The sequence below is a fragment of the Halichoerus grypus genome, chromosome 13 (assembly GCF_964656455.1).
Source record: "Halichoerus grypus chromosome 13, mHalGry1.hap1.1, whole genome shotgun sequence".
Classification (NCBI taxonomy): Eukaryota; Metazoa; Chordata; class Mammalia; order Carnivora; family Phocidae; genus Halichoerus; species Halichoerus grypus.
The window spans coordinates 64,749,664-64,772,241 of NC_135724.1; the positions used below are offsets into that span (position 1 = coordinate 64,749,664).

Genomic DNA, 22,578 nt, shown 5'->3' on the forward strand with positions numbered 1-22,578 from the left:
CATTAACTCCACACATTTCATTGTACTACCACTCTTTAACCTGGCAAAATCTACATGGCAGCCTTGGGTTGGCTGAATGGACAAGGGTGTTCTATGTAGACAGTGCAGCAATACTCAATTAGGGACACAAGACAAGAAGCCCATGGACAACATCTATGAGACCCGCAAGATACTTCTCCCTGCGCGAAGGGAAGCAGAGAAGCAAGAAGGATCTGACAGACCCAAGAGGATAAAACCCATGCCCTCCAGGCTCTTCCTGGAAAGGGCAGTGTGCCAACCTAGAAGGGAGTTTGCATTTTCCTGTTCCCTCAAGCCATGGGGTCTGCCCCTCAAGTCTTTCTTAAAGACTTTTTTTTTTTTTTTTTTTTTTTTTTAAGGGGCACCTGGGTGGCTCAGTCCGTTGAGCATCTGCCTTCAGCTCAGGTCATGATCTCAGGGTCCTGGGATCGAGCCCCGCATCAGGCTCCCTGCTCAGTGGCCAGTCTACTTCTCCCTCACCCTCTGCCCCCCCCACCACTCATGCTCTCTCGCTCGCTCCCTCAAATAAATAAAATATTTAAAATAAAAATAAATAAATAAAAATAAACAAATAAGTAAAAAAGACTGGAAAAGGTGACAGACCAGAAGAAGAGGTGACATACGGGTTATAGGAGTTTCCAGAGAAAGTCATTTATATGAAGTTCTGAGACAGCAAAACTCTATTGTTTGGGGATGTATGTACCAGGGATAAACAAGGAAAATGTGGGTATGACAGTAACAAGTCAGGAGAGTGGCTGGTCCGTCAGGAAGGGAGGGGACCAAGAAGGGATGCTCTTAGGGACAGCCCAGAGTACAAGCAGTGTTGCACTGTGGGATCACAGAGGCTTCTAACAGAACTTTAAACTCTGCATACCCACTTTATAGACTCTTAGTAATATAGGTATCCCCTGCCTTTCATCTTGTGTCACTTTGCTTTTATGAAAGACCTACAGCAGTACGTGCTTGCGCTAACCGAAAAGAAACTGAAAGAGGACTTTTTTTTATGAAAAGAGGTGAGAAGAGCACTCCGCATGTGTTCTGCAGCAAGCTGGTACAGAGGCAGCCCACCCCCCGGGCAGTGAGCGGCACTGCAGCCTCCATTACAAGATGTGTCCCAAGGTAAAGCAGTCTACCAGACGTCAGTTTTGGGGTCTGGGAACTTTCAGAAATTTTCCCATATCAATTAACAGTAAGTGCTTCTTTGCTTTGAGCCATTTCAGCTTCCAAACGGTTTCACAGGACTGCTCGACTTTCAGATAGCAGGAGAAATCTGTAAACTTTATTTTTTTTATTTCTTAAAAGATTTTATTTATTTGACAGAAACACACAGCGAGAAAGGGAACACAAGCAGGGGGAGCGGGAGAGGGAGAAGCAGGCTTCCCGCTGAGCAGAGAGCTCGATGCGGGGCTCAATCCCAGGACCCTGAGATCGTGACCTGAGCCGAAGGCAGACGCTTAACCGACTGAGCCACCCAGGTGCCCCGAAATCTGTAAACTTTAAATATACTACCAAAAAAAAAAAGTTCCTTTTAGGAATTACTTCTTGCCTGAAAAGTCTAAGCCAGTCAAACACAACACAACAATAGCCAGTCTGCTGCTTCAGGGCCAACCACAAACGCCCATTTCTGGTGCAAATGTGAGAGAGCAAGGAAGAAACCCTCCATTTCATACACTCACTTGAGCATAGGCACTCTGAGTTACTTTCCTCAAGTCGTCTTGAGCGCCGGTTGTAATTCTCCCGAAGAAGATTTCTTCCGACACCCGGCCACCCAGGGTCATGCACATCCTATCCAAGAGCTGCTCTTTGGTGTACAGGTATTGTTCTTTGGGTAAATACTGAGCATAACCTAGTCCTTTGCCCCGCGGGATGATGGAGACCTGGCAAGCAGAAAACATACAACATGTTGAGTATCCCGCCACCAAATGTTGACCATGAGGTTTACCTATATAAGCTCGCCGCCGAAACATAAGCATAGCAGCTGGGCAACCCGTCAGCCTTGGCAAGATGAGGTCTAGCAGTTGACTGTTCAGAGGGAGTATTTTCTCTTAGAATAACTTCACCTTAGAGTTCTAGAAAGTATTTCTTGTCTTTTTGTGATACACACTTGAAATTATTTAATCTTGACGAAAGGACAGCTGGTGAGTGAGGACTCCTTCTGGCAGCTCAAACGTGGCCTAGTTGCCATTCAACTTCACAGAGTCCCAGCCACATCCTCCTCTACAGGACGAAGGGGAAGGCAGACCTAGATGCTCAGCAGCCTTCATTTTCTTTCCTAGTGCTTTTTGCAATGGAGTAAATTCCTTAAATTTTTAAAAAATCAACTTTATTGAGGGATAGTTTATATTCAGTAAATACACCACGTTAAGTGTACAAGTCCAGTGAGTTTTGACAAACACAACCTCCTACCACAACAGAGACAGAAAATCTTTTCTTCGTCCTGCAAAGTTCTTTTGTATCCCTTTCTGGTCAGTCTTACCTACCCGCCCCCCCAACCCCCTTCACTCCAGCCCCAGCTGGAGATATGTGACCAATCCATAGGGACTTAGTCACAATTTCTGGAACTGCATATAAATGGAATCATACAGTATGTACTTTATTTTGTTTGGTTTCTTTCACTGTTTCTGAGATTCGCCCACACTGCTATGTGTATTAATAGTTCATTCATTTTTACTGCTGGGTAGCATTCCATTGTATAAACATACCAAACATCCACTTCATTCTTGAGGGACATCAGGATTGTCTCCAGTTTACTGCTATTATGAATCAAGCAGTAAAAGTCTTTGTATGGACATATTTTTATTTCTCTTGGGTGATTATGTAAGAGTGAGACTGTTTGGTTGTATGGAAGCATTTGTTTACCTTTATAAGAAACTACCAAACTGTTCTTCAAAATGGTTATACCATTTCACATTCCCATCATCAATGGATGGGAGCCCCAGCTAGACTGACATTCACCAACACTCAGGACTGACTTTTTAATTTCAACCATTCCAGTGGGTATGTGGTGGTATTTCATTGTAGCTTAATTTGCACTTTCTGATGACTAATGAAATTGAGTATCTTCATGTGCTTAATGTCCATTTGTATACCTTCAGATCTTTTGCCCATGATTTCACTGGGTTGCTTATTTTTGAGTTTTAAGAGTTTTTTTTAACGTATTCTAGATTCAAGTCCTTTGTCATACATATACTGCAAGATTTTTCAAAATATGTGGCTTGCTTTTCATTTTCTTAACAGTGTCTTTCAAAGACAAAACATTTTCAATTTTGATGAGATCCCATTTATCAACTTTTTCTTCTGTGGTTCATCCTTTTTGCGTACTAAGACATTTTTGCCTATCTAAGGTTACAAAGATTTTGACCTATGTTTTCCTCTAAAAGTTTATTGTGTTTTAGCTTTTACAGTCTATTTCAAATTAATTTTTTACATATGATCTGAGAGTTAAGGTTGGCTTTTTTCCCCCATGACACTGAGTTGCCAGAATCGTTTGCTGGTAAGACAATCTTCCCCACCTTGAATTACTTTGGCACCTCTGCTGAAAATCAATTAATCAGTTATGTGTGAGGGTCTATTTCTGGGCTCCATTCCATCCCACTGATCTGTTTAGTCCCTTCTGCAATACTAGTCTTCATTACTTAGCTATATACAAGGTATTAAAATTGGCAGTGTAACCCCTTCAAACTTCACTGTTTTGGCTATTCTAGTTGACCTGATTTCCATATAAATTTTAGATCTGCTTATCAATTTCTACAGAACAAGTCGGCTATGTTTACCACAGAGACTGCACTGAAACTATACATGAATCTGGGGAGAACGATGATCATAACATTGCAGGGACACGGTATATCTCGCTCTTTTTTTTTTCTTTAAAGATTTTATTTATTTGTTTGAGAGAGAGAGAGTTAGAGCACGAGAGCAGGGTGAGGGGCAGAGGGAGAAGTAGACTCGCCACTGAGCAGGGAGCCCGATGCGGGACTCCGAGCCGAAGGCAGACACTTAACCGACTGAGCCACCCAGGGGTCCCTGTATCTCTATTTTTATTTAGGTCTTATTTCGTTCAGTGTACAGATCCTACAAGTACTTCAATAAATGTACCCCTACATGTTCCGTGTTTTTGGATGCTGTTGTAAATGAAATTGAATTTTTAATATTTTATTTTCTAATTGTTCATTGCTAATTTACAGAAATACAACTGATTTTTGTATATGGATCCTGAATTCTGTAACCTTGCTAATTTCACCTACTGGTTCTAGTGGCTTCTCTATAGATTATCTAGGGTGGTTTTTTATTTATTTATTTATTTTCTAAACTCTACCCCAACGCGGGGCCTGAACTCATGACCCCAAGATCAACAAGAGTGGTACCCTCTACCGACTGAGCCAGCCAGGCACCCCTATCTAGGATGTTTTCTGCACACTTTATGTTACCTTTTCTGTGGTTCCCTTGCTTCAGGGGCTCCCCCTCCATTTCCAGTGGTCCCCTGACATTGCAAATCAGATTGCGGCTTCCTGTGGTTCGTGCTGCACCAGTATGGGGACTGCACTCAGTTGAAAAAGCAAAAATTTACCAATCTCACTTGATGCACCCATCTTTCAGGAGATTTCCCTCTGGTCTCTTTCTTTTTTGCCAGGCTCTCTGGGGTCTTCCTGTGCAGGCATAGTTTAGTGGTCAGCCAGGGAGCCGAGGAGTTTCTACTTGGACTTGGGTCTCATTCCTCTGTAGCTTTCTTGCTTCCAGGATTTTCCTGTTAAATTTCCAATATTCTTCAAATCCCAAATTCTTTCCTCTGCCACCTCAATATGATAGACCAGCCTTTTCCATCACTGTGGCCATAGAAAAAACCCTCAGGCAAGGAAGCCACGAACTCCCAATTCTAACCCATTGCAGCTACTCCTTTTCAAAAGGAAATTCTCCAGCTTTGGTCTGCTTTGGACACTGTTCGGTCCCTTTAAATAGCAGTTTTCTTTCTAAACTTTGTAACTTCTTTGCAGGAGGGTTTGCATAACCTCTTCATCCCACCATCATTACCACACTTCTTGACCAAATTTTATATACCTGTCCTTTGTGGGAATGCAATTTTCTCCTTAAGTAATTGCTCACAGGATCAGTTGGCTTGCCTACTGTTCAACACAAACTGCTTTACCTTTAAAAGTGGGTCTGCATGTTCCAGATACCACCCGGCAACTGCATGACCTGCTTCATGGTAAGCCACAGTCTTTTTCTCCTCGGGCTGCAGAACCTGGGTTTTTTTCTCTAAGCCTGACAAAATAATAACAAGTTAAAATCAAAATCACTGCCTCAGTGGCACCGACGTAAAAAGACAGTTATACAATCTATACACGCCTCATCTAAAAGGTGACTTAGAGACTAAGCTGCCTATAATTTGGAAATTCCCAACCACGGTCAGACTAAAAGTAAAGGACCAACTCCAAAATATACCCAGCTACTTGCAAAATGCATTCATTACCCCCAGGTCCACTAACTCTCTAACTCTCCCACTCTTTTGAGCCATATATCTTGTTCTGGGAAAGAGAAATACAAAATAAAATTCAGCACTTAGGTCAATTTAAAACATAAAATTCAGAAAAGACAAAGAGGTGTGGAATGATCTCCTTTTTAATCCAGGTACTTGGAATTCTCAAGCACTGGGTAAACAACATGCATGAAACTGCCTGCTGTCTGTTCCTGATGGAAAGCATACGAGAGAGGAGAACCGAGCTGTTTGAAGATCTGAAAATACCTTGCCAGCGAGTTGGCTAGGCCAGTGCTACAGCACCCGGCACACTAATCAACTGGCCCAGGGGGTTCCAAGAGCTAGCAGCAGGGTAGACCTGAGAAAATAAACCCAAGAGACGCCCCTGTGTTGGGCCCATGTGTTGACTACACAGCTGGGGGACTCCTAGTCCAAGTACGAGTCTTCTCTGGCCTGGATCAAGGTGGATACTAAACCTCCTCTGCCCCTTTGTACCACAGAAACGAACTACATAGTTTGTACTAACACAAATCGTCACACTGTGACAAATTGTTGTGTTCAAGGTAATCCATCTGAGAGAATTTCTCAAATGACAACATATTAATGAGTCTGAAAGATTAAAAAAAAAAAAAAAGAGTTATGTTCCCAATGACATAACCCAAGACAGTAACAGAGCTGGAAGGGTGGAGATTTACGGCGGGTGAGTTACTAAGAAGAGTTGAGCAGTTCTTGCTTATATGAGAAAACAAGAATCCTGCCCCCCTCCCCCCCGCTTGATCCCTGAAGTTTTCAGTTTCCCAGTATGCTTACTACAAACCAACTGCTCCTGGCTGGTTTACAGTAGCTGAGCTGTGAGCAGGTGAGTGTCTGTGTACCTCAGAGCGAGGACCCCTCCTGGATGTGCCACCCTGATGTCTTTCACACTGAGCACTGACTGTTGCCCCACCTAAAAGGCACAGACATGCAGCTTTCAGCTGCCCCTACAGTGAATTGCTTTAATCCCAGTTACAACTCTATCATCTTAGATTTTTTCCTCTCAGTAACAAACTTCTAGAATAAGTAGTCTGTTATTCGTTCAAGGGTTACTGATGTAGCACCTAATCCAGGTTAAACACATTGCTATACTAGCCTCTAGCATCACTTGATCCTGCTGACGAGTGCTTTATAAACGTGTCTTTGCCCTTATCCTCCATCTCTGGTAACCTCCTGGGTTTCCTTTAGTGGCATCTATTCCTTGTCTTACTCGCTGATGCACCTTGCGGGCCTGTGGCGACTCCGCTGGCTCACTCTCCTCCCCTCTGCTACCACTGCAGGCGGTGTTTACCCTGTGGGCCCGACCCCCGGAGCCCTCTCACCCACCTCCACACCACAGGAACCACAGCCTGTGGCACGTGGTGCTGCAGAGTTCCACGTGGATAGCTCGCCCCGTCTCAAATTCTGCCCAGCCAGCTGCTTCTTGAAGCACCCTGTTCTTCCCAAGGCCTGTAAGGCTGTCCGTTTTTGTTTTTGCCTATTACCACTGGGACTACTTAAGCTAAAATCCACTATCTCACATTAATGACTACAAAGTTCTCTGCCTTCTGATGCTTCCGTCTTCTTCAGTGTCAGATTCCTTTTATTAAAATATCACTGATTATCATGCTACTCGATGACTCAAGAAAAATCCCACATTAGTTCAACACTGGCCACAGGACAACAGTTTAAAAAGCCCTTGAGCTTAACATTCAAGGCTTTCTAAAATCTAGACTTAAGCAATTATTTCCAGCTTTGCCTTACTTCCCAAAGGAACTTGAATCTGACCGGTTTACTTTCCCTCCCTGAAACACAGGGTGTTAACACTGCTACCAAGCACCTTCTGTTCCTGCCACTCTGACACCAACCTCCTCTTTCAGTTGAGCCCGGTTTAAATCCCGCCTCTTCTGTAGAGCCCTGCCTGACCACAGCGCCCTTCCCTTCTTTGAATGCCCAAGTTCTGGAACTTCTAGTTATCTTTTTATGGGTGTTAATTATAAGCTCCCTGGAAAACATGTTATATATTTCCCCATCCGTGCTTGTGGGGTGAGCATTTCCTGGCTAACCAGGTGTTACAGCTGTTTATCCATCACCTCTACCTAGCAGAGAGCACATTTAACTCATGCAATACAATTTCTGGAAACAGGAAGGTTGTGAGCATTTTCAAAACACTGGACTGGTATAATTCAGGGCAAGACACCTTGCTGCTTGCTGCCCATGTGAGTGAGGCGTGGTGTGGGATGCTGTCTGTCTCAGACTCACCCAAATCAACAGCATCCATCTCCACAAGACTGTGGCTGAGGGGGGTGGGGGCGCCCTCACAGCACTGAGGGAACACAGCAGGTGCATGGCAACCCCAGGCTGGGTAGATGGACTTTTCTTTGCTTCTACATCTTGCCAAAACAGAGAAACCCATGGCCTCAAACTCATTTTATCAACCTTTCGACTTGAGTTACATTCAGTTTGCTTACCACCAATCACTCGCTCAATAGCTTGTTCGAAGTGTTTCTGATTTATGGAATCTGAAAGGTGTCTCGCAGCAATGAGAGCCGCTTCATTACAGACATTAGCAACATCAGCTCCTACAAAATCAATGTACAAAACAGCTTACCCACCAAATATACTTGAACTGATTAGCCACACATTATGGATGACCATATCCACAGTCAGTTTCTCAACCAGCAGTAGACTGAATAAGGGTTTAGCATAATATAATTCAGTTTGATTCATGTTAACCCTAAGCTGTTCTAGCATTCAGTAGCAACCTGGTACAATCCTGGCCCTTTGAACTAAGATGCAAGTATTATTAGTAGTAAGGAGATAATTATGGGCAGCTACCTTTATAGGCAATATGGTTCATGTAACAGTGAACTAAGACAGTCTTTAAAAATGCCCATTAATTAACTTAGTTCTATGAGCTCTGTTGGGAGAGTGACTAATGCGGATATTAGGCAACATGCTGAAATATAATGAAAAACATAAGCATTAAAATAACTCAGTGCATTCGGTTAAATAACCAAAGTTAAATATGTGAAGCTTGCCAAATGCTTTCTAGATCCATAAGTCTTTTTTTTTTTTTTTTTTAAGATTTATTTATTTATTTATCTGAGAGAGAGAGAGAGAGAGAGCACAACTGGGAGTCGGGGGGGGTAGGCTGAAGAGGGAAAAGCAGACTCTCCACTGAGCAGGGAGCCCGACGTGGGGCTGGATCCCAGGACCCCAGGATCATGACCTGAGCCGAAGGCAGATGCTTAACCGACTGAGCCACCCAGGCACCCCATAAGTCTCTTTAAAATCACTTTTCAGATAAAGTATATGGTAACTCAATAAACACTGAAATGTGATAAATTCCAAAGTTTAAAGATAAAAAACAAGTAAAGTTAGGACCCTGGGACATTTAAGATGCCTATCTTCTTCTAACCATACACTTATGTATAGAATTCCTTTTTAAGAAAGGCTCACATTTTACATTTAAAAACTCTTGGAATAAGCATATGCAAAGATGCTCAACATCATTAGTCATTAGAGAAATGAAAATCAAAACCATGAGATACCACCAGGGTGGCTACAATCACAAAGACAAGCGATGACAAGCATTGGCAAGAATGTGGAAAACTGGAACCCGCATACACTGCTGGCGAGAACGTCAAATGGCGCAGCCACTTTGGAAAATCACTTTTTCAGAAAGTGATTCAGCAGCACTACTCCTAGGTATATAACCAGAGAAATGAAACGTATGTCCACACGAAAATCTATACACAGACGTTCATAGCAGCATTATCTCTAATAGCCAAAAGATGGAAACAACCCAAATGATGGATAAAGATGTGGTCTATCCACACAATGGAACATTATCCAGCCGGAAAAAGGAATAAAGTGCTGACACATTCTGCAACATGGGTGAACTCTGAAACCACTATGTTAAGTGAAAGAAGCCAGGAAGAAAAGATCACACGTTACGTAATTCTTTTTATATGAAATGTCCAGAATAGGAAAACCTACAGAAACAGAAAGTAGGTGAGGGGCTGCCCAGGGCTAGGGGTGGAGGGAGTGGCTGCTAATGGATTCTTCTGGGGTGATGAAAATGATCTAAAATTAGACTACAGTAGTTACAGTGTAACCCTGTAAATATACTGAAAACCACTGAATCGTACACTTGTACAATTCACAGATGAATTTTATGGTATTTGAATTTTGTCTCAATAGAGTTGTTTAAAAAAAACCTCAAGAGGCACCTGGGTGGCTCAGTTGGTTGAGTGCCCAACTCTTGATTTCAGCTCAGGTCGTGATCTCAGGGCAATGAGATCCAGCCCCATGGCAGGTTCTGTGTTCTTTGGGGAGCCTGCCTGAGATTCACTCTTCCCTTTGCCTGCCCCCTGCCTGCTCAACCAAGGGCTTATGTGCACTCTCTCTCAAACAAATAAATGAACCTTAACAAAACAAAACAACTAAAACCCACATACAAATAACCGAGAGGCAGGAGGAAAAGGGTAGGGTATATATAAAGGTTCAACATGAATTAGTAATTGTTCCTGAAGCTAGATGATGCATGCAAAGGGGTTCATTATACTATTTTCTTAACTTCTGCAGATGTGTGAAATTTCCTACAATACAAAGGTAAAAATATACACTGAAGAGGCCCCAAGGTGAGAGGTAAAAGTAAACTGGTACCTGGCAAATGTCACTGACCTAAAGGACTTCTAACAGAGAGAGCAGGCTCTGTTCCACTCACCTGAAAACCCTGGAGTCAAGGATGCAAGTTTTCTTGCCAGTTTCTCCTTTTCCAGGGCACTGTCCAGTTTTAGTGGTCTGAGATGAACTTTGAAAATAGAAGCTCTTCCTTTTATGTCAGGTGGTCCTTGAGAAATTATTTTTAAGAGGGGAAAAAAAAAAATCACAGTGAAACAGTTACATCTCTCCTCAAAAGAACTGGGCTGAACCCAATGAAGATCATCTCACCAATAAAGATTTGCCTATCAAAGCGCCCTGGCCGCATCAGTGCTGGATCTAGAATATCTGGTCGATTGGTGCCTGCCAAAATGACGACGTTTGTTGTTGTGTTAAAACCTAAAGAGACAATAACAAAAATGCAAGACTTAAAGCTTTAATAAAGCATTTTTTTTTTTAAGATTTTTTTTTTTTTTGACAGAGAGAGAGAGACCGTGAGAGAGGGAACACAAGCACGGGGAGTGTGAGAGGGAGAAGCAGGCTTCCTGCTGAGCAGGGAGCCCAGATGCGGGGCTCGATCCCAGGACCGTGGGATCATGACCTGAACCGAAGGCAGGCACTTAACGACTGAGCCACTCAGGCGTCCCCCGTAAAGCATCATTTATCTTTTTTTTTTTTTTTTTTAAAGATTTTATTTATTTTTCAACAGAGAGAGAGACAGCGAGAGAGGGAACACAAGCAGGGGCAGTGGGAGAGGGAGAAGCAGGCTTCCTGCTGATCAGGGAGCCCGATGCGGGACTTGATCCCAGGACCCTGAGATCATGACCTGAGCCGAAGGCAGACGCTCAACGACTGAGCCACCCAGGAGCCCAAGCATCATTTTTCTAAACACAAATACCAGAGATTTTAATTTATGTAACTATAAATTGAGAGTATGTTGCCCATTTTTTAAATGTCTAAAAAAAATTTTTTAAAGACTTATTTATTTGAGAGAGAGAGCACGCATGAAAGAGTGAGAGTGCATGAGTGGGGGGAGGGACGGAAGGAGAGGGAGAAGCAGACTCCCCACTGAGCAGGGAGCCCAGGGTGGGGCTTGATCTCAGGACCCCGGGACCATGACCCGAGCCGAAGGCAGACGCTTAACCGACTGAGCCACCCAGGTGCCTTCATTTTTAAAATGTTCTAAAACCAGTGAGATTAGAGGAGCCTGGGTGGCTCAGTCGGTTGAGCGTCAAACTCTTGATTTCAGCTCAGGTCATGATCTCAGGGTCTTGGGATGGAGCCCCAGGTTGGACTCTGCGCTCAGTGCAAAGTCTGCTTGAGATTCTCTCCCTCTGTCCCTCCTCCAGCTCAAGCTTGCTGGCTCTCTCTCACAAATAAATAAAATCTTTAAACAAATAAAAATAAAATCAATGAGATTAAATTTGCAAACAATGTGTCTAACCTCCCTGGGTCACAGGACAACCCACTGAATATTTGATGACAAGTATCAAACTCCACGTCCAACCTCTTAGCCAGGCTCAGCTTGCTGGGTGCTACTTGCCACTTCTCAAATGTCAGTGCCTTGGCTATAGAGCCTTCCCCCTCAGGACCCTGGCCCCAGAAGAGCTGTGGTACTGGGACCCCACAAAGATGGCTCTACATGGACTGACCAGCACAGAGGGAGGGAAGAGCTCTACCTTCTTAATGTGGATATAGGCAGACCTCGCTTTACTGCTCTCTGCTTTACTGCACTTCATACATACTGTGTTTTTTACAAATTGAAGGTTTGTGGCAACCCTATGTTGAGCAAACCTATCAGTGCCATTTTTCCAACAGCATTTGCTCACTTTGTGTCTCTATCACATTTTGGTGCAATACTTCAACATTTTCATTATTATTACAATACTTTATTTCATTATAATTACAATACCTCAACATTTTCACTATCATTATTATTTAAAAGATTTATTTGAGAGAGAGCGAGAGAGAGAGCACAAGCCAGGGGGAGAGGCAAACTCCCTGCTGAGCAGGGAGCCCTATGCGGGGTTCGAACCCAGGACCTGAAATCATGACCTGAGCTGAAGACACATGCTTAACTGACTGAGCCACCCAGGCAACCCCTTAGTTGTTATTTTTTTAAAGATTTTATTTATTTATTTGAGAGAGAGGGAATGTGAGAGAGACCATGCATAGGCGGTGGGGGGGGGGGGGGCGGGGAGGAGCAGAGGGAGAAGCAGACTTGGGGCTCGAATCCAGGAGCTGAAGGCGGACATTTAACCAACTGAGCCACCCAGGCAACCCCATTTTCATTACTGTATTTGTTGTGGTGACCTGTGATCAGTAATCTTTAATGTTATTATAGTGTTCGTTTTAGGGCACCACAAACTGCACCCATATAAGTGAACTTAATTGATAAATACTATGTGTGTTCTGACTGCTCCAGCGACCGAGTGTTCCCTGTCTCTCTCCCTCTCCTTGGGCATCCCTATTCCCTGAGACACGATATTGACATTAGGCCAATTAACAGCCCTACAGGGGCCTCTAAGTGTTCAAGTGAAAGAAAGAGTCGCATGTCTCTCACTTTAAATCAAAAGCTAGAAATGATTAAGCTCAGTAAGGAAGGCACATTGGAAACTGAGATAAGACTGTAGACTGAAAGCTAGGCCTCTTGTGCTAAGCAGTTAGCCAAGGAGTGAATGCAAAGGGAGAAAGTTCCTGAAGAAAATTAAAATGCTACTCCAGTGGATACATAATAAGAAAGCAAAACAGCCTTACTACTGATACAGAGAAAGTTTGAGTGGTCTGGATAGAAGATCAAACCAGCAACAACGTTCCCTTGAGCCAAAGCCTAATCCAGAGCCAGGCCCTAAGTCTCTTCAATTCTGTGAAGGCTGAGAGAGGTGAGGAAGCTGCAGAAGCAAAGTTGGAAGCTGCCACAGGGTGGTTCCAGAGGTTTAAGTAAAGAAGCTGACATAAAAGTGCAAGATGAGAAGCAAGTGCTGATGTAGAAGCTGCAGCAAGTGATCCAGAAGGTCTAGCTGAGATAGTTCAGAGTGGCTACACTAAACACCTTCTGATGTAGATAAAACCGCCTTGTACTGGAAGAAGATGTCATCTAAGACTTTCATAGCTAGAGAGGAGAAGTCAATGCCTCCCTACAAAGCTTCAAAGGACAGGCTGACTCTCTCGTTCGTTGCTAATGCAGCTGGTGACTTTAAATTGAAGCCAGTGCTCATTTACCATTCTGAAAATTCTAAAGAATTATGCTAAATCTGCCTGTTCTCTAGAAATGGAACAACAAAGCCTGATGACAGCATATCTTTTTACAACATGGTTTACTGAATATTTTAAGCCCAGGGTTGAGATAGCTGCTCAGAAAAATATTCCCTTCCCAATATTACTGCTCACAGACAATGCCCTGGCCACCCAAGAGCTCTGATGAAGACGCTGAGATTAACGCTGTTTCGTGCCTGCAAACATAACAGCCATTCTATAGTGCGTGCATCAAGGAGTAATTCGGACTTTTAAGTCTTATTTTTTAAGAAATACATTTCGCAGGGCTGTAGCTGCCATAGATAGTAGGAAGGACTCCCCATGAAGAACATTTGTGATGCATGGGAAGAGGTCAAAATACCAACATTGCCAGGCGTTTGGAAGAAGTTGATTCCAACCCTCATGGATGAGTCTGAGGGGATCAGGACTTCAGTGGAGGTGGTAATGTGGTAGAACAGCAAGAGAACCAGTATTAGAAGTGGAGCCTGAAGAGGTGACTAAATGGCTGTGATCTCATGATCAAACCCTCATGGATGAGGAGCTGCTTATGGATGAGCAAAGGAAGTGGATTCTTGAGATGGAATCTATTCCTGGGAAAGTTGCTGTGAAGACTGTTGAAATTACAGTAAAGTAGGGCACCCGGCTGGCTCAGTTGGTGGAGCATGTGGCTCCTAATACTGGGGTTATGAGTTCGAGCCCCACGATGGGAGCAGAGATTACTGAAAAATAAGATCTTTAGAAAAAAGGGGGGGGAGGGGGCACCTGGATGCCTTCAGCTCAGGTCATGATCCCAGGGTCCTGGGATCAAGTCCGTGTGGGCCTCACCGCTCCACAGGGAGTCTGCTTCTCCCTCTGCCTCTCCTCCTGCCCCACTTGTACTTTCTCTCTCAAATTTTTAAAAATTGCCACAGCCACCTGGCCTTCAGCAGCCACCACCCTAATCAGTCAGCAGCTGTCAACACTGAGGCAAGACCCTCCACCAGCAAAAAGATTACAAATCACTACAAGTTCAGATGATCGTCAGCATTTTTCAGCTATAAAGCATTGTTTAATTAAAGTATATACATTTTTTAAAGACACATACTGCACTTACTAGACTACAATATAGTGTAAACATAACTTTTATATGCCCTGGGAAATCAAAACATTCATTTAACTCGCTTTATTATGATATTCACTTTACAGCGGTGGTCTGGAATGGAAGGCTCAATATCTCCAAGGAGTGCCCGTACAATGCCCAGCTCAGTCACATAAAGCAGTTCAATACTCAGCACTGTACTACCCTCTCTGAGCACACGAAAGCATCCATGTATCTTACAGCAAGCAGCATTCTTAGATGCTACAAACTGGCTTTCCTAATAAAAGAAAAAGCTGACTAATGTGGAAAGATTGCTACTCTCTTAGTAGGAGTATTCAAAATCTGCCAAATTCACACTTGGTTGTGTATGGGTTTTCCTGATGCTTCAGAATGATAAATGGTTTTAAGAATGAGACTTGGGGCACCTGGGTGGCTCAGTTGGGTTAAGCGTCTGACTCTTGATTTCGGCTCAGGTCATTCAGGGTTGTGAGATCAAGCCCCGTGTCGGGCTCCCTGCTCAGCAGGGAGTCTGCTTGAGACTGTCTCTCTCTCTCTCCATCTCCCTGTCCTTCCCCCAACTTTGTGCTCATGCGCTAAAATAAATAAATCTTTAAAAAAAAAAAAAAAAAGAGGGGCGCTGGGCTGGTTCAGTCGGTTAAGCATCTGACTCTTGGTTTCCACTCAGGTCATGAGCTCAGGGTCGTGAGATTGCACTCCATGTTGGGCTCTGTGCTCAGCTCAGAGTCTGCTTGAGATTTTCTCTGCCCCTCCCCCTGCTCTCTCTCTCTCAAATAGATAAAATCTTAAAAAAAAAAAAAGAAAAAAAGAATGAGACTGTAATTCTTTTGTGGATCATTTCCCCAATTTTTCCCTTATTCAATACCAGGTAAAAACACCACCTTAACACCAATATTAAGTTATGGCAGGCTGCTAAGTAAGAATATTTTGCTATTCTCTGTACTGGTACAGAAGAGCCTTGAAAAAGGGCTGTTTTAGAGAACGCTTTTTAAAAATTTATACTCTCAGCATAAGGATTCTCACTTTAGAATATGGAAAACAATTAGAAAGTGTAGTTTAAAATATGAAAAGACCTTCAAGATGGCAGTGGCTGGGTGGCTGAATGGCAGAGAGAGGTGAAGGCCCCTACGAGGTAGAAGAGGCCGAGAATCGTCCCCTCCCCACTTCTCGCAGTCCCAGGGGCCCAGTAGAAGTGTTGTTTTTTTAATGAACAAGTAAACCATACAAGTTGTCAACATGGGATGGAGATCTACATCATCCACCAAGAGTGGAAAATTTATGAACCCCACAGACCAAGCCCGAAGAGAGAGTTAAAGAACAAAAAATTGCATGATGGTACGAGCTGCAGTTTTGAAGATGAAGGATCCCAAAGAGATTATTCAGGACATGGAGAAACTGGCTGAAATGGGGTTTAGCCCAGCGCAGCAACCACAGTTAAATGCGAAGGTGCTAAAAGACAAGTGTAAAAAGCTGCGTGAGACCTGTGAACTTACTATTCTACGACTCTACGAAAACGAGAATCCAGATATTTACAAGAATTGAGAAAGCTGGAAGCAGAGTATGAGTAGAAGAGGGCTCAACTTAGCCAATATTCTGACGCTGTCCAGAATGCTCAGCCTGTGGAAGCGGAGAGTATTCCCCACCAGGGACGCCACAGGCTCCTTCCAACATCTAGATCCGGGACATTCCACTTCCTGGTGCCCAGCCACCCTCCATCCTTAAAAAGACCTCAGCCTATGGGCCTCCAACACAGGCAGTTTCTATACTTCCTCTTCTTGGACATGGTGTGCCACGTTTGCCCCCTGGCAGAAAACCTCCTTGTCCCCCCCAGTCTACCACCTCCTCAAGTCTTGCAAATGTATGCCGTAAAGGGGGCTCTGCCCTAGAGCTTCCCCCTTGTAGGCAGGATGAAGAGATGTTATATAGCCCGGAATGCTCAACGGGCTCCTGATGATGATGTTTCCAGCACAAGTGAAGATGATTACATCAAGATAAGCATGATGACCATACTGATGACAGTGACACTGACAGATCAGATGCAGAGAGTGAAGGGGGTGAATTCGTGCACCATGATGATCACGAGAGAGACAATAAGGAAGAAAAGAAGTCAGGTCTGAGTGTAAGATTTACAGATATGCCTGGAAAATCAAGGAAGAAAAAGAACATGAAGGAGCTGACTCCCTCTTCAAGCCATGATGCTTCGAATGGCAGGTCAGGAAATCCCTGAGGAGGGACGAGAAGTAGAAGAATTTTCAGAGGATGATGACAAAGAGGATTCTGATGATTCTGAAGCAGAAAAGCAATCACAAAAATGGCAGAAAGAGGAATCTCTTTCTGATGGCACATCTACTGCTTCTTCACAGCAGCATCTCCCCCCGCCCCCCCAGTCTGTTCTTCTTTCTCAGATCCAAGCACCTCCCACACCAGGACCACCTCCAGGAGCTCCTACATTCCTGAGACCACCTGGAATGCTGGGACTGCGAGGACCTTCACCTTGACTTCTGCCTGAAGGCCCACCACCAGACCAACACCCTGGCCCTCCCCCAGGTCCACCTCCAGGTCGGCCTCCTGGCCCTCCTCCTCCTCGGGGACCCTCACCAAGGCTACCTCCCCCTGCACCTCCGGGTATCCCTCCACCTCGTACCGGCAGAAGTGCCCACCTTTGGTGCCTCCACCTTGACCTGCCCCACTTTTTCCCACCAGCTCCCTTGCTGACCCCAGGGGGTGTTAAGTTCTCCACCTGACGATTCAGCGACCCAAGGCGGATGATACAAGCGCAGCCCCCACTGAGAAGAAAGCCATGACAACCATCAGTGCCAAGCCATAGGTCACTAATCCCAAGGCAGAGATTACTCGATTCATGCCCACTGCGTTGAGGGTACATCGGGAGGATAAAGGGGCCACTGCTGCTCCCCAAAGAAAGTCAGAGGATCATTCTGCTGTGCCTCTAGCCAAAGCAGCTCCCAAATCTGGTCCATCTGTTCCCGTCTAAGTGCAGACTAAGGATGATGTTTCTGAAGCTTTCACGAAGGGATGGAAGAGATCCTGCAACAGTTTTTAATGCCACAGCAGGTTTCTGTTCGCCTCAGTGGTTCATGGGGAAAGAGGCTCTTACTAAATTTAGTGAAGGAGCGGCTTTCACTGTCAAGGTATTTTTAAATTTCAGTTCAAGGAATATCCTAAAGTTTAAGCCTTGTTCAGAATTTATTGCATCTAAGAGAGGATTACTTCATTCAGAATAGACTGGTTATTGAAGCAGTGCTGCTAACATCCATTCCCTTTCATACCACCATTTTCACCCCCTTTGTTCCCCCTTCTCCAATTCTTTGGAAACTTGTGATCGGGGGTGGGGGGATCTTTGTTATTTATTTGTTTTGATTCTCTTCTTGTGTACAGTGGGCACTGGAGTAGAGATTTCTGAAAAAAAAAAACAGTTTATTTTACCCCATCTTGCCTTTTGTGTTTGAGTTATTTTAGTATTTTCTTGCAAGTATTTTTGCAATCCATTAGTGAAATGGATCACAATGTCATTTACTAATACAAAGTAAGATATGTGGGAAAAAAATGTACAATCCTTTGATTAAAATTATTTCCCACTGACCTAAACTTTGAGTGTTTCATGGACTAAATGTTCTACACCAAGAAAAAAAATAAAATACAAAAGACTTGAATATTCACCATCCATTTCCACAAGCAGCTGATTGAGTGTATTCTCCTGCTCACTCTGTCCCCCAAAGTTGCCTCTTCCTCTTTTCCTTCCCACGGCATCTATTTCGTCAATGAAGAGAATGCAGGGGGCGTTCTTGCGAGCAAGGGCAAATAAGTCTCGGACCTGGATAAAAGTATATACATTAGAGTCACTTGACAAGTGAATATTATTTCCCTCCTACTAAAATAAGCATCATGCTTCCATCCAACAGGAAATCTTTTTGTTACATACTGTACTGTACAGCACATATTTAAAATGTTATAAGCAAGGAGGTGGCAAATGAAGTTGGTGGGTAACTGATTTAAGGTGAGCAAACATTATTTCTATAATATCATAAGACTAACAATATCTGCTATTTTTTTATAGCAACTTATTAATGCTACACATTTTTGCCCTATAAAAAGATAACACTGTAGAACTGTAAACTTTATATTCAGTTTAGAAGTTCAAATTACTCTGGGGTTTGCATTTCATGCCCAAGGCAGCTGTTAACAAGCAGACACTTACTAAGAGATGTAGGCAGCACATACACACACAGCAAAGGCAGTGACTTAGCCACGCCCCCCCAGTGATCACCCCAGAGCATATGACAGACAGTGCCCTGCCTTCAGCCCTGCTGCTACAGGAGGCCCCCATACCTATATTCTGTCCTACCAAACATGTCCCCTCAGGCCACTAGTTCAGGTGGGTTGAAGGACTGGCCGTCCCCATACCTCGCCACCAGCGAAGAGTTCAGAGTCTCACACTAAGAGATCCAGAAACAATCTCTTATGACTCACATCCCTCTTCACCTCACTCACCAAAGTCCAAGTCTCCCTGTCACCTTTCCTGCCTGGACTTCCAGGTTTTCATTGCTATACTTCTCTGAACACATCCTCTAGGGTAACTCATGTCCCTTCAGGGTCTCCCCCTCTGAACTCTAGATCTGTGATCAACGGACACCCACCCTCTCACACTCTTCCCTAAACACCTCCTTCACCCTCTTGCCTGAACTCAAATTTGTCTGTCCCTGCAAAGCTCTCAACTAGAAGGGGTTTTTGTCTTTCCCTCAGGGCCCATGGGAGTTGAAGTCTATCTCACATGCCATGACTACTGCCAAAATAATTCTGCTGAAAAACCCCTGCTCGTGGAGGCTCTCATCGTGGGGCAGACACATCACCCTCCTTGTTGCAGTACTCCTTGGGCCTGATTTCCCACTCTTCCACCCCACCCCCACTGGACACTATTTTCTCAGTGGTTCCTGGTCGGTCGGTCCCCTGAAGCACCTATTTCAATCACCTTCTGTTCCGCTCTGCCAAGGTTTCCCTACATAACCAGCTTCCCAGTCTACTCTGACCCCCTCCTATCGATCTGGCCTGCTCATGGGCTCAAGCCTCTCTGACAGCTGGCTCCTCTTAGGTCTCCACCCCATTAGATTCACTGCTTTCCCACGACCCACAGCCCCTCTCCTGTCTTCAGTCACCCCCACTGCTCCCGCCCATATTAGATTCCACAGTCCAATGTCATTAACTCCTTCAGACTCCCCTAGCTGCCTGACAAGACTCGTATGAAACCACCTACTCTACCTAAGATGCCATCAGTGGTACGATGCATCATTAATACATTTGCCACTGACAAAAAAAAAAAATGCTGCCAGTTGATGACACAACACCTAGTCATTGATTATATGCTATATCCTGATGTTTGGAAAAGCAACTGTGATAGCACTTTACCTCTCTGAGGTGTTAAAAAAAAAAAAAAAAAAAGTCAACATTTAATGAAATACACAAGAGTAAAAATTTAAGTGCTGCTTTAAAAACTAATCCATACTCTCACTTCCTGATTTCGAAACTTACTACAAAGCAACAGTAATCAAGACTGCAGTACTGGTATAAAGACAGACATATAGGGGCGCCTAGGTGGCTCAGTCATTAGGCGTCTGCCCAGGTCATGATCCCAGGGTCCTGGGATCGAGCCCCGCATCGGGCTCCCTGCTCTGTAGGAAGCCTGCTTCTCCCCTCTCCCACTCCCCGTGCTTGTGTTCCCTCTCTCGCAGTGTCACTCTGTGTCAAATAAATAAATAAAATCTTTAAAAAAAAAAAAAGGCAGACATACAGGGCAACAGGATAGAATTGAGAGTCCAGAAATAAACCCGTGTATCTATCTATGGTCAGAAGTGCCAAGACCATTCAATGGGAAAATCGTCTAACAAATGGTGCTGGGAGAACTGGATACACACATGTGAAAGAGTGAAGATGGACCCTTACCTTATGCCATATTAACTCCAAATGGATCACAGACTTAAATGTAAGAGCTAAAACTATAAAACCCTTAGACGAAAACATGGGAGTAAGTATTTATGACCTTGGATTTGGTGACAGATTCTTAGATAGGATACCAAAGTCCAAGCAATGGCAAAAAAAAATGGATACACTGGTCTTCATCAAGATTAAATCCTTTGTGCTTCACTATCAAGAAAGAGAAAAAGCAAACCACAGAATGGGAGAAATTATTTGCAAATAATGTATCTGATTAGGATTTAGTATCCAGAATATACAAAGAACTCTCACAACTCAATGACAAAAGGACAACCCGATTAACAGACTACACTAGTCTGGGCCAGGGCCATCTTTAGCAACTCCATATTTGGGGGGAAGCTCAGGGGGAGAGGATGGAAGCTGTGCCATCCTAACAGAACAAAAGACTTACTCTAGCTGGACCCACACCAACAAACATCTCCAAAAACTCAGATCCACTAACGGTGATGAAAGGGACGTTGGCTTCTCCAGCTGTGGCCTTAGCCAGCAGTGTCTTCCCAGTGCCTGGAGGACCAGTGAGAATGGCACCCTTCAGATATAAAAAAGGAAAAGTATCTTTAACTAGAATTTCAGAAAAGTAAATTGCATATCCATAAACAATTCTGAGATAGAAACCTGTCTAAAACTCTATTGACATATACTAAATGTTCCTTAAACATCTGAACTATGGCAAAACATTTTTGTATTAGTAAGAAAAGGATTATTAGAGACTGGTTTTAAAAATTTAGTAAGAATGTGAAATCTTAAATACTTCACTTATTTAATAAGATTTTTAGTGTTGCTTTTCAGACCTTTAGACTTAAACTGAATATCTACTAATAAACCAACCGAGGTTCACTTAAATAAGTCAAGGAGACACAGAACACCACACTCCCAAATTACACTTTGCTTACTTTCTTCCCTTTAAAATTTCACAAATGAAGTAAAAATCTAATGACCAATTGTGAACATAGTTAAAAAGAGAAAATGTGCTTGCTCAAACAGTATAATTATTTAAGCTGTGGAGATGCTTAGGCATGATGTGCAAACAGCAAATTATAAAATTATCAAATACAACTTTTTATCCATACAGTCAGGACATGGAAATCAAGGAAATGATGATTTCCTTTACAAAGGATTCCTTTAAAGTAAACTTTATTAATGGATTTTTTAAATAATTAAGCATTCTTGATTCATTTACTTAATGACTGAGCCTGGCCCTCAGAATACAAAGATGAGTAAGGCCAGCCCATCGCCAGCAGTGGGCATGGGGATGTCTCCTTGGCGGCGGGGGGGGGGGGGGGGCTAGAATTAGTGTTGTCTATCTCTTCTCCACCAAATCCTGTGCCATGAGTCTGAGTCCCAGGTACAGGCAGAGTCTGCTCAAATTTGCTCAGGGAGGGATAACTGGGTGACAGCAGGGGGCAATATGCTCTGGTGCACACTTGCTGAGAAATGGGTTATCTAGATCCGACTGAGGGAGAAGAAAGGCAAATCAGGGAAGGCTTCCAAGGGGAGAGAACACAATCTTTCCAGGAATATACACACTATATGCAAGCAGAAACATTCCTACAGAATAAATGACCTGAAAAAACCCTGGAGTAAAAAGCAGACTGGTAAGATAGAAGGAGAAAAATACTTTATCATAAGTAATCAAACTTCATTAAAATTATAACTTTAGAGATCAAGAAGTAATTCAAAAGATTTTTGGGTTAATCAGTTGAAAATAATCTTCTGAAAATTCACTTTACCTTTGGGATTTTTGCTCCTAGATCTTGATATTGCTTTGGGTTTTTCAAGAAATTCACAAATTCCATTATCTCTAGTTTGGCCTCCTCGCAGCCAGCCACATCTTTGAACTTCACATCTATCTCATCCTTCAAGACTTTGGCAGTGGTTTCTCCAACACTGAAGAGTCCACCCATCCCCCGGCCTGTCCGACCAATCCCAGCAGGCCCTCTCCGGATAGTGTAGAGTAAGAAAGCGATGATGAGCACCGTGGGCAACATGCTCAGGAGAAACGAGCTAAAGGAAACCACAGACAATACTGACATGTTTTTAAGTCTGTTAA

At 43.6% G+C, this 22,578-nt stretch overlaps 1 protein-coding gene and 1 pseudogene across 1 annotated transcript in view; one reads left to right on the forward strand and one right to left on the reverse strand.

The window, feature by feature from the left end:
* The window catches only part of AFG3L2 (AFG3 like matrix AAA peptidase subunit 2), a 43,892-nt gene that overhangs the window by 4,770 nt on the left and 16,544 nt on the right, over nt 1-22,578 (reverse strand). The window contains exons 8-15 of the mRNA XM_036121709.2: nt 22,259-22,532; nt 20,920-21,057; nt 18,201-18,354; nt 10,463-10,570; nt 10,236-10,361; nt 7,975-8,085; nt 5,162-5,277; nt 1,695-1,895 (exon numbers count right to left, since the gene is read on the reverse strand). Of these exons, the coding sequence (XP_035977602.2) occupies nt 1,695-1,895; nt 5,162-5,277; nt 7,975-8,085; nt 10,236-10,361; nt 10,463-10,570; nt 18,201-18,354; nt 20,920-21,057; nt 22,259-22,532 (1,228 nt within the window). The remainder of the gene's footprint in view (nt 1-1,694; nt 1,896-5,161; nt 5,278-7,974; nt 8,086-10,235; nt 10,362-10,462; nt 10,571-18,200; nt 18,355-20,919; nt 21,058-22,258; nt 22,533-22,578) is intronic.
* LOC118554312 (WW domain-binding protein 11 pseudogene) lies at nt 15,120-17,583 on the forward strand (annotated as a pseudogene).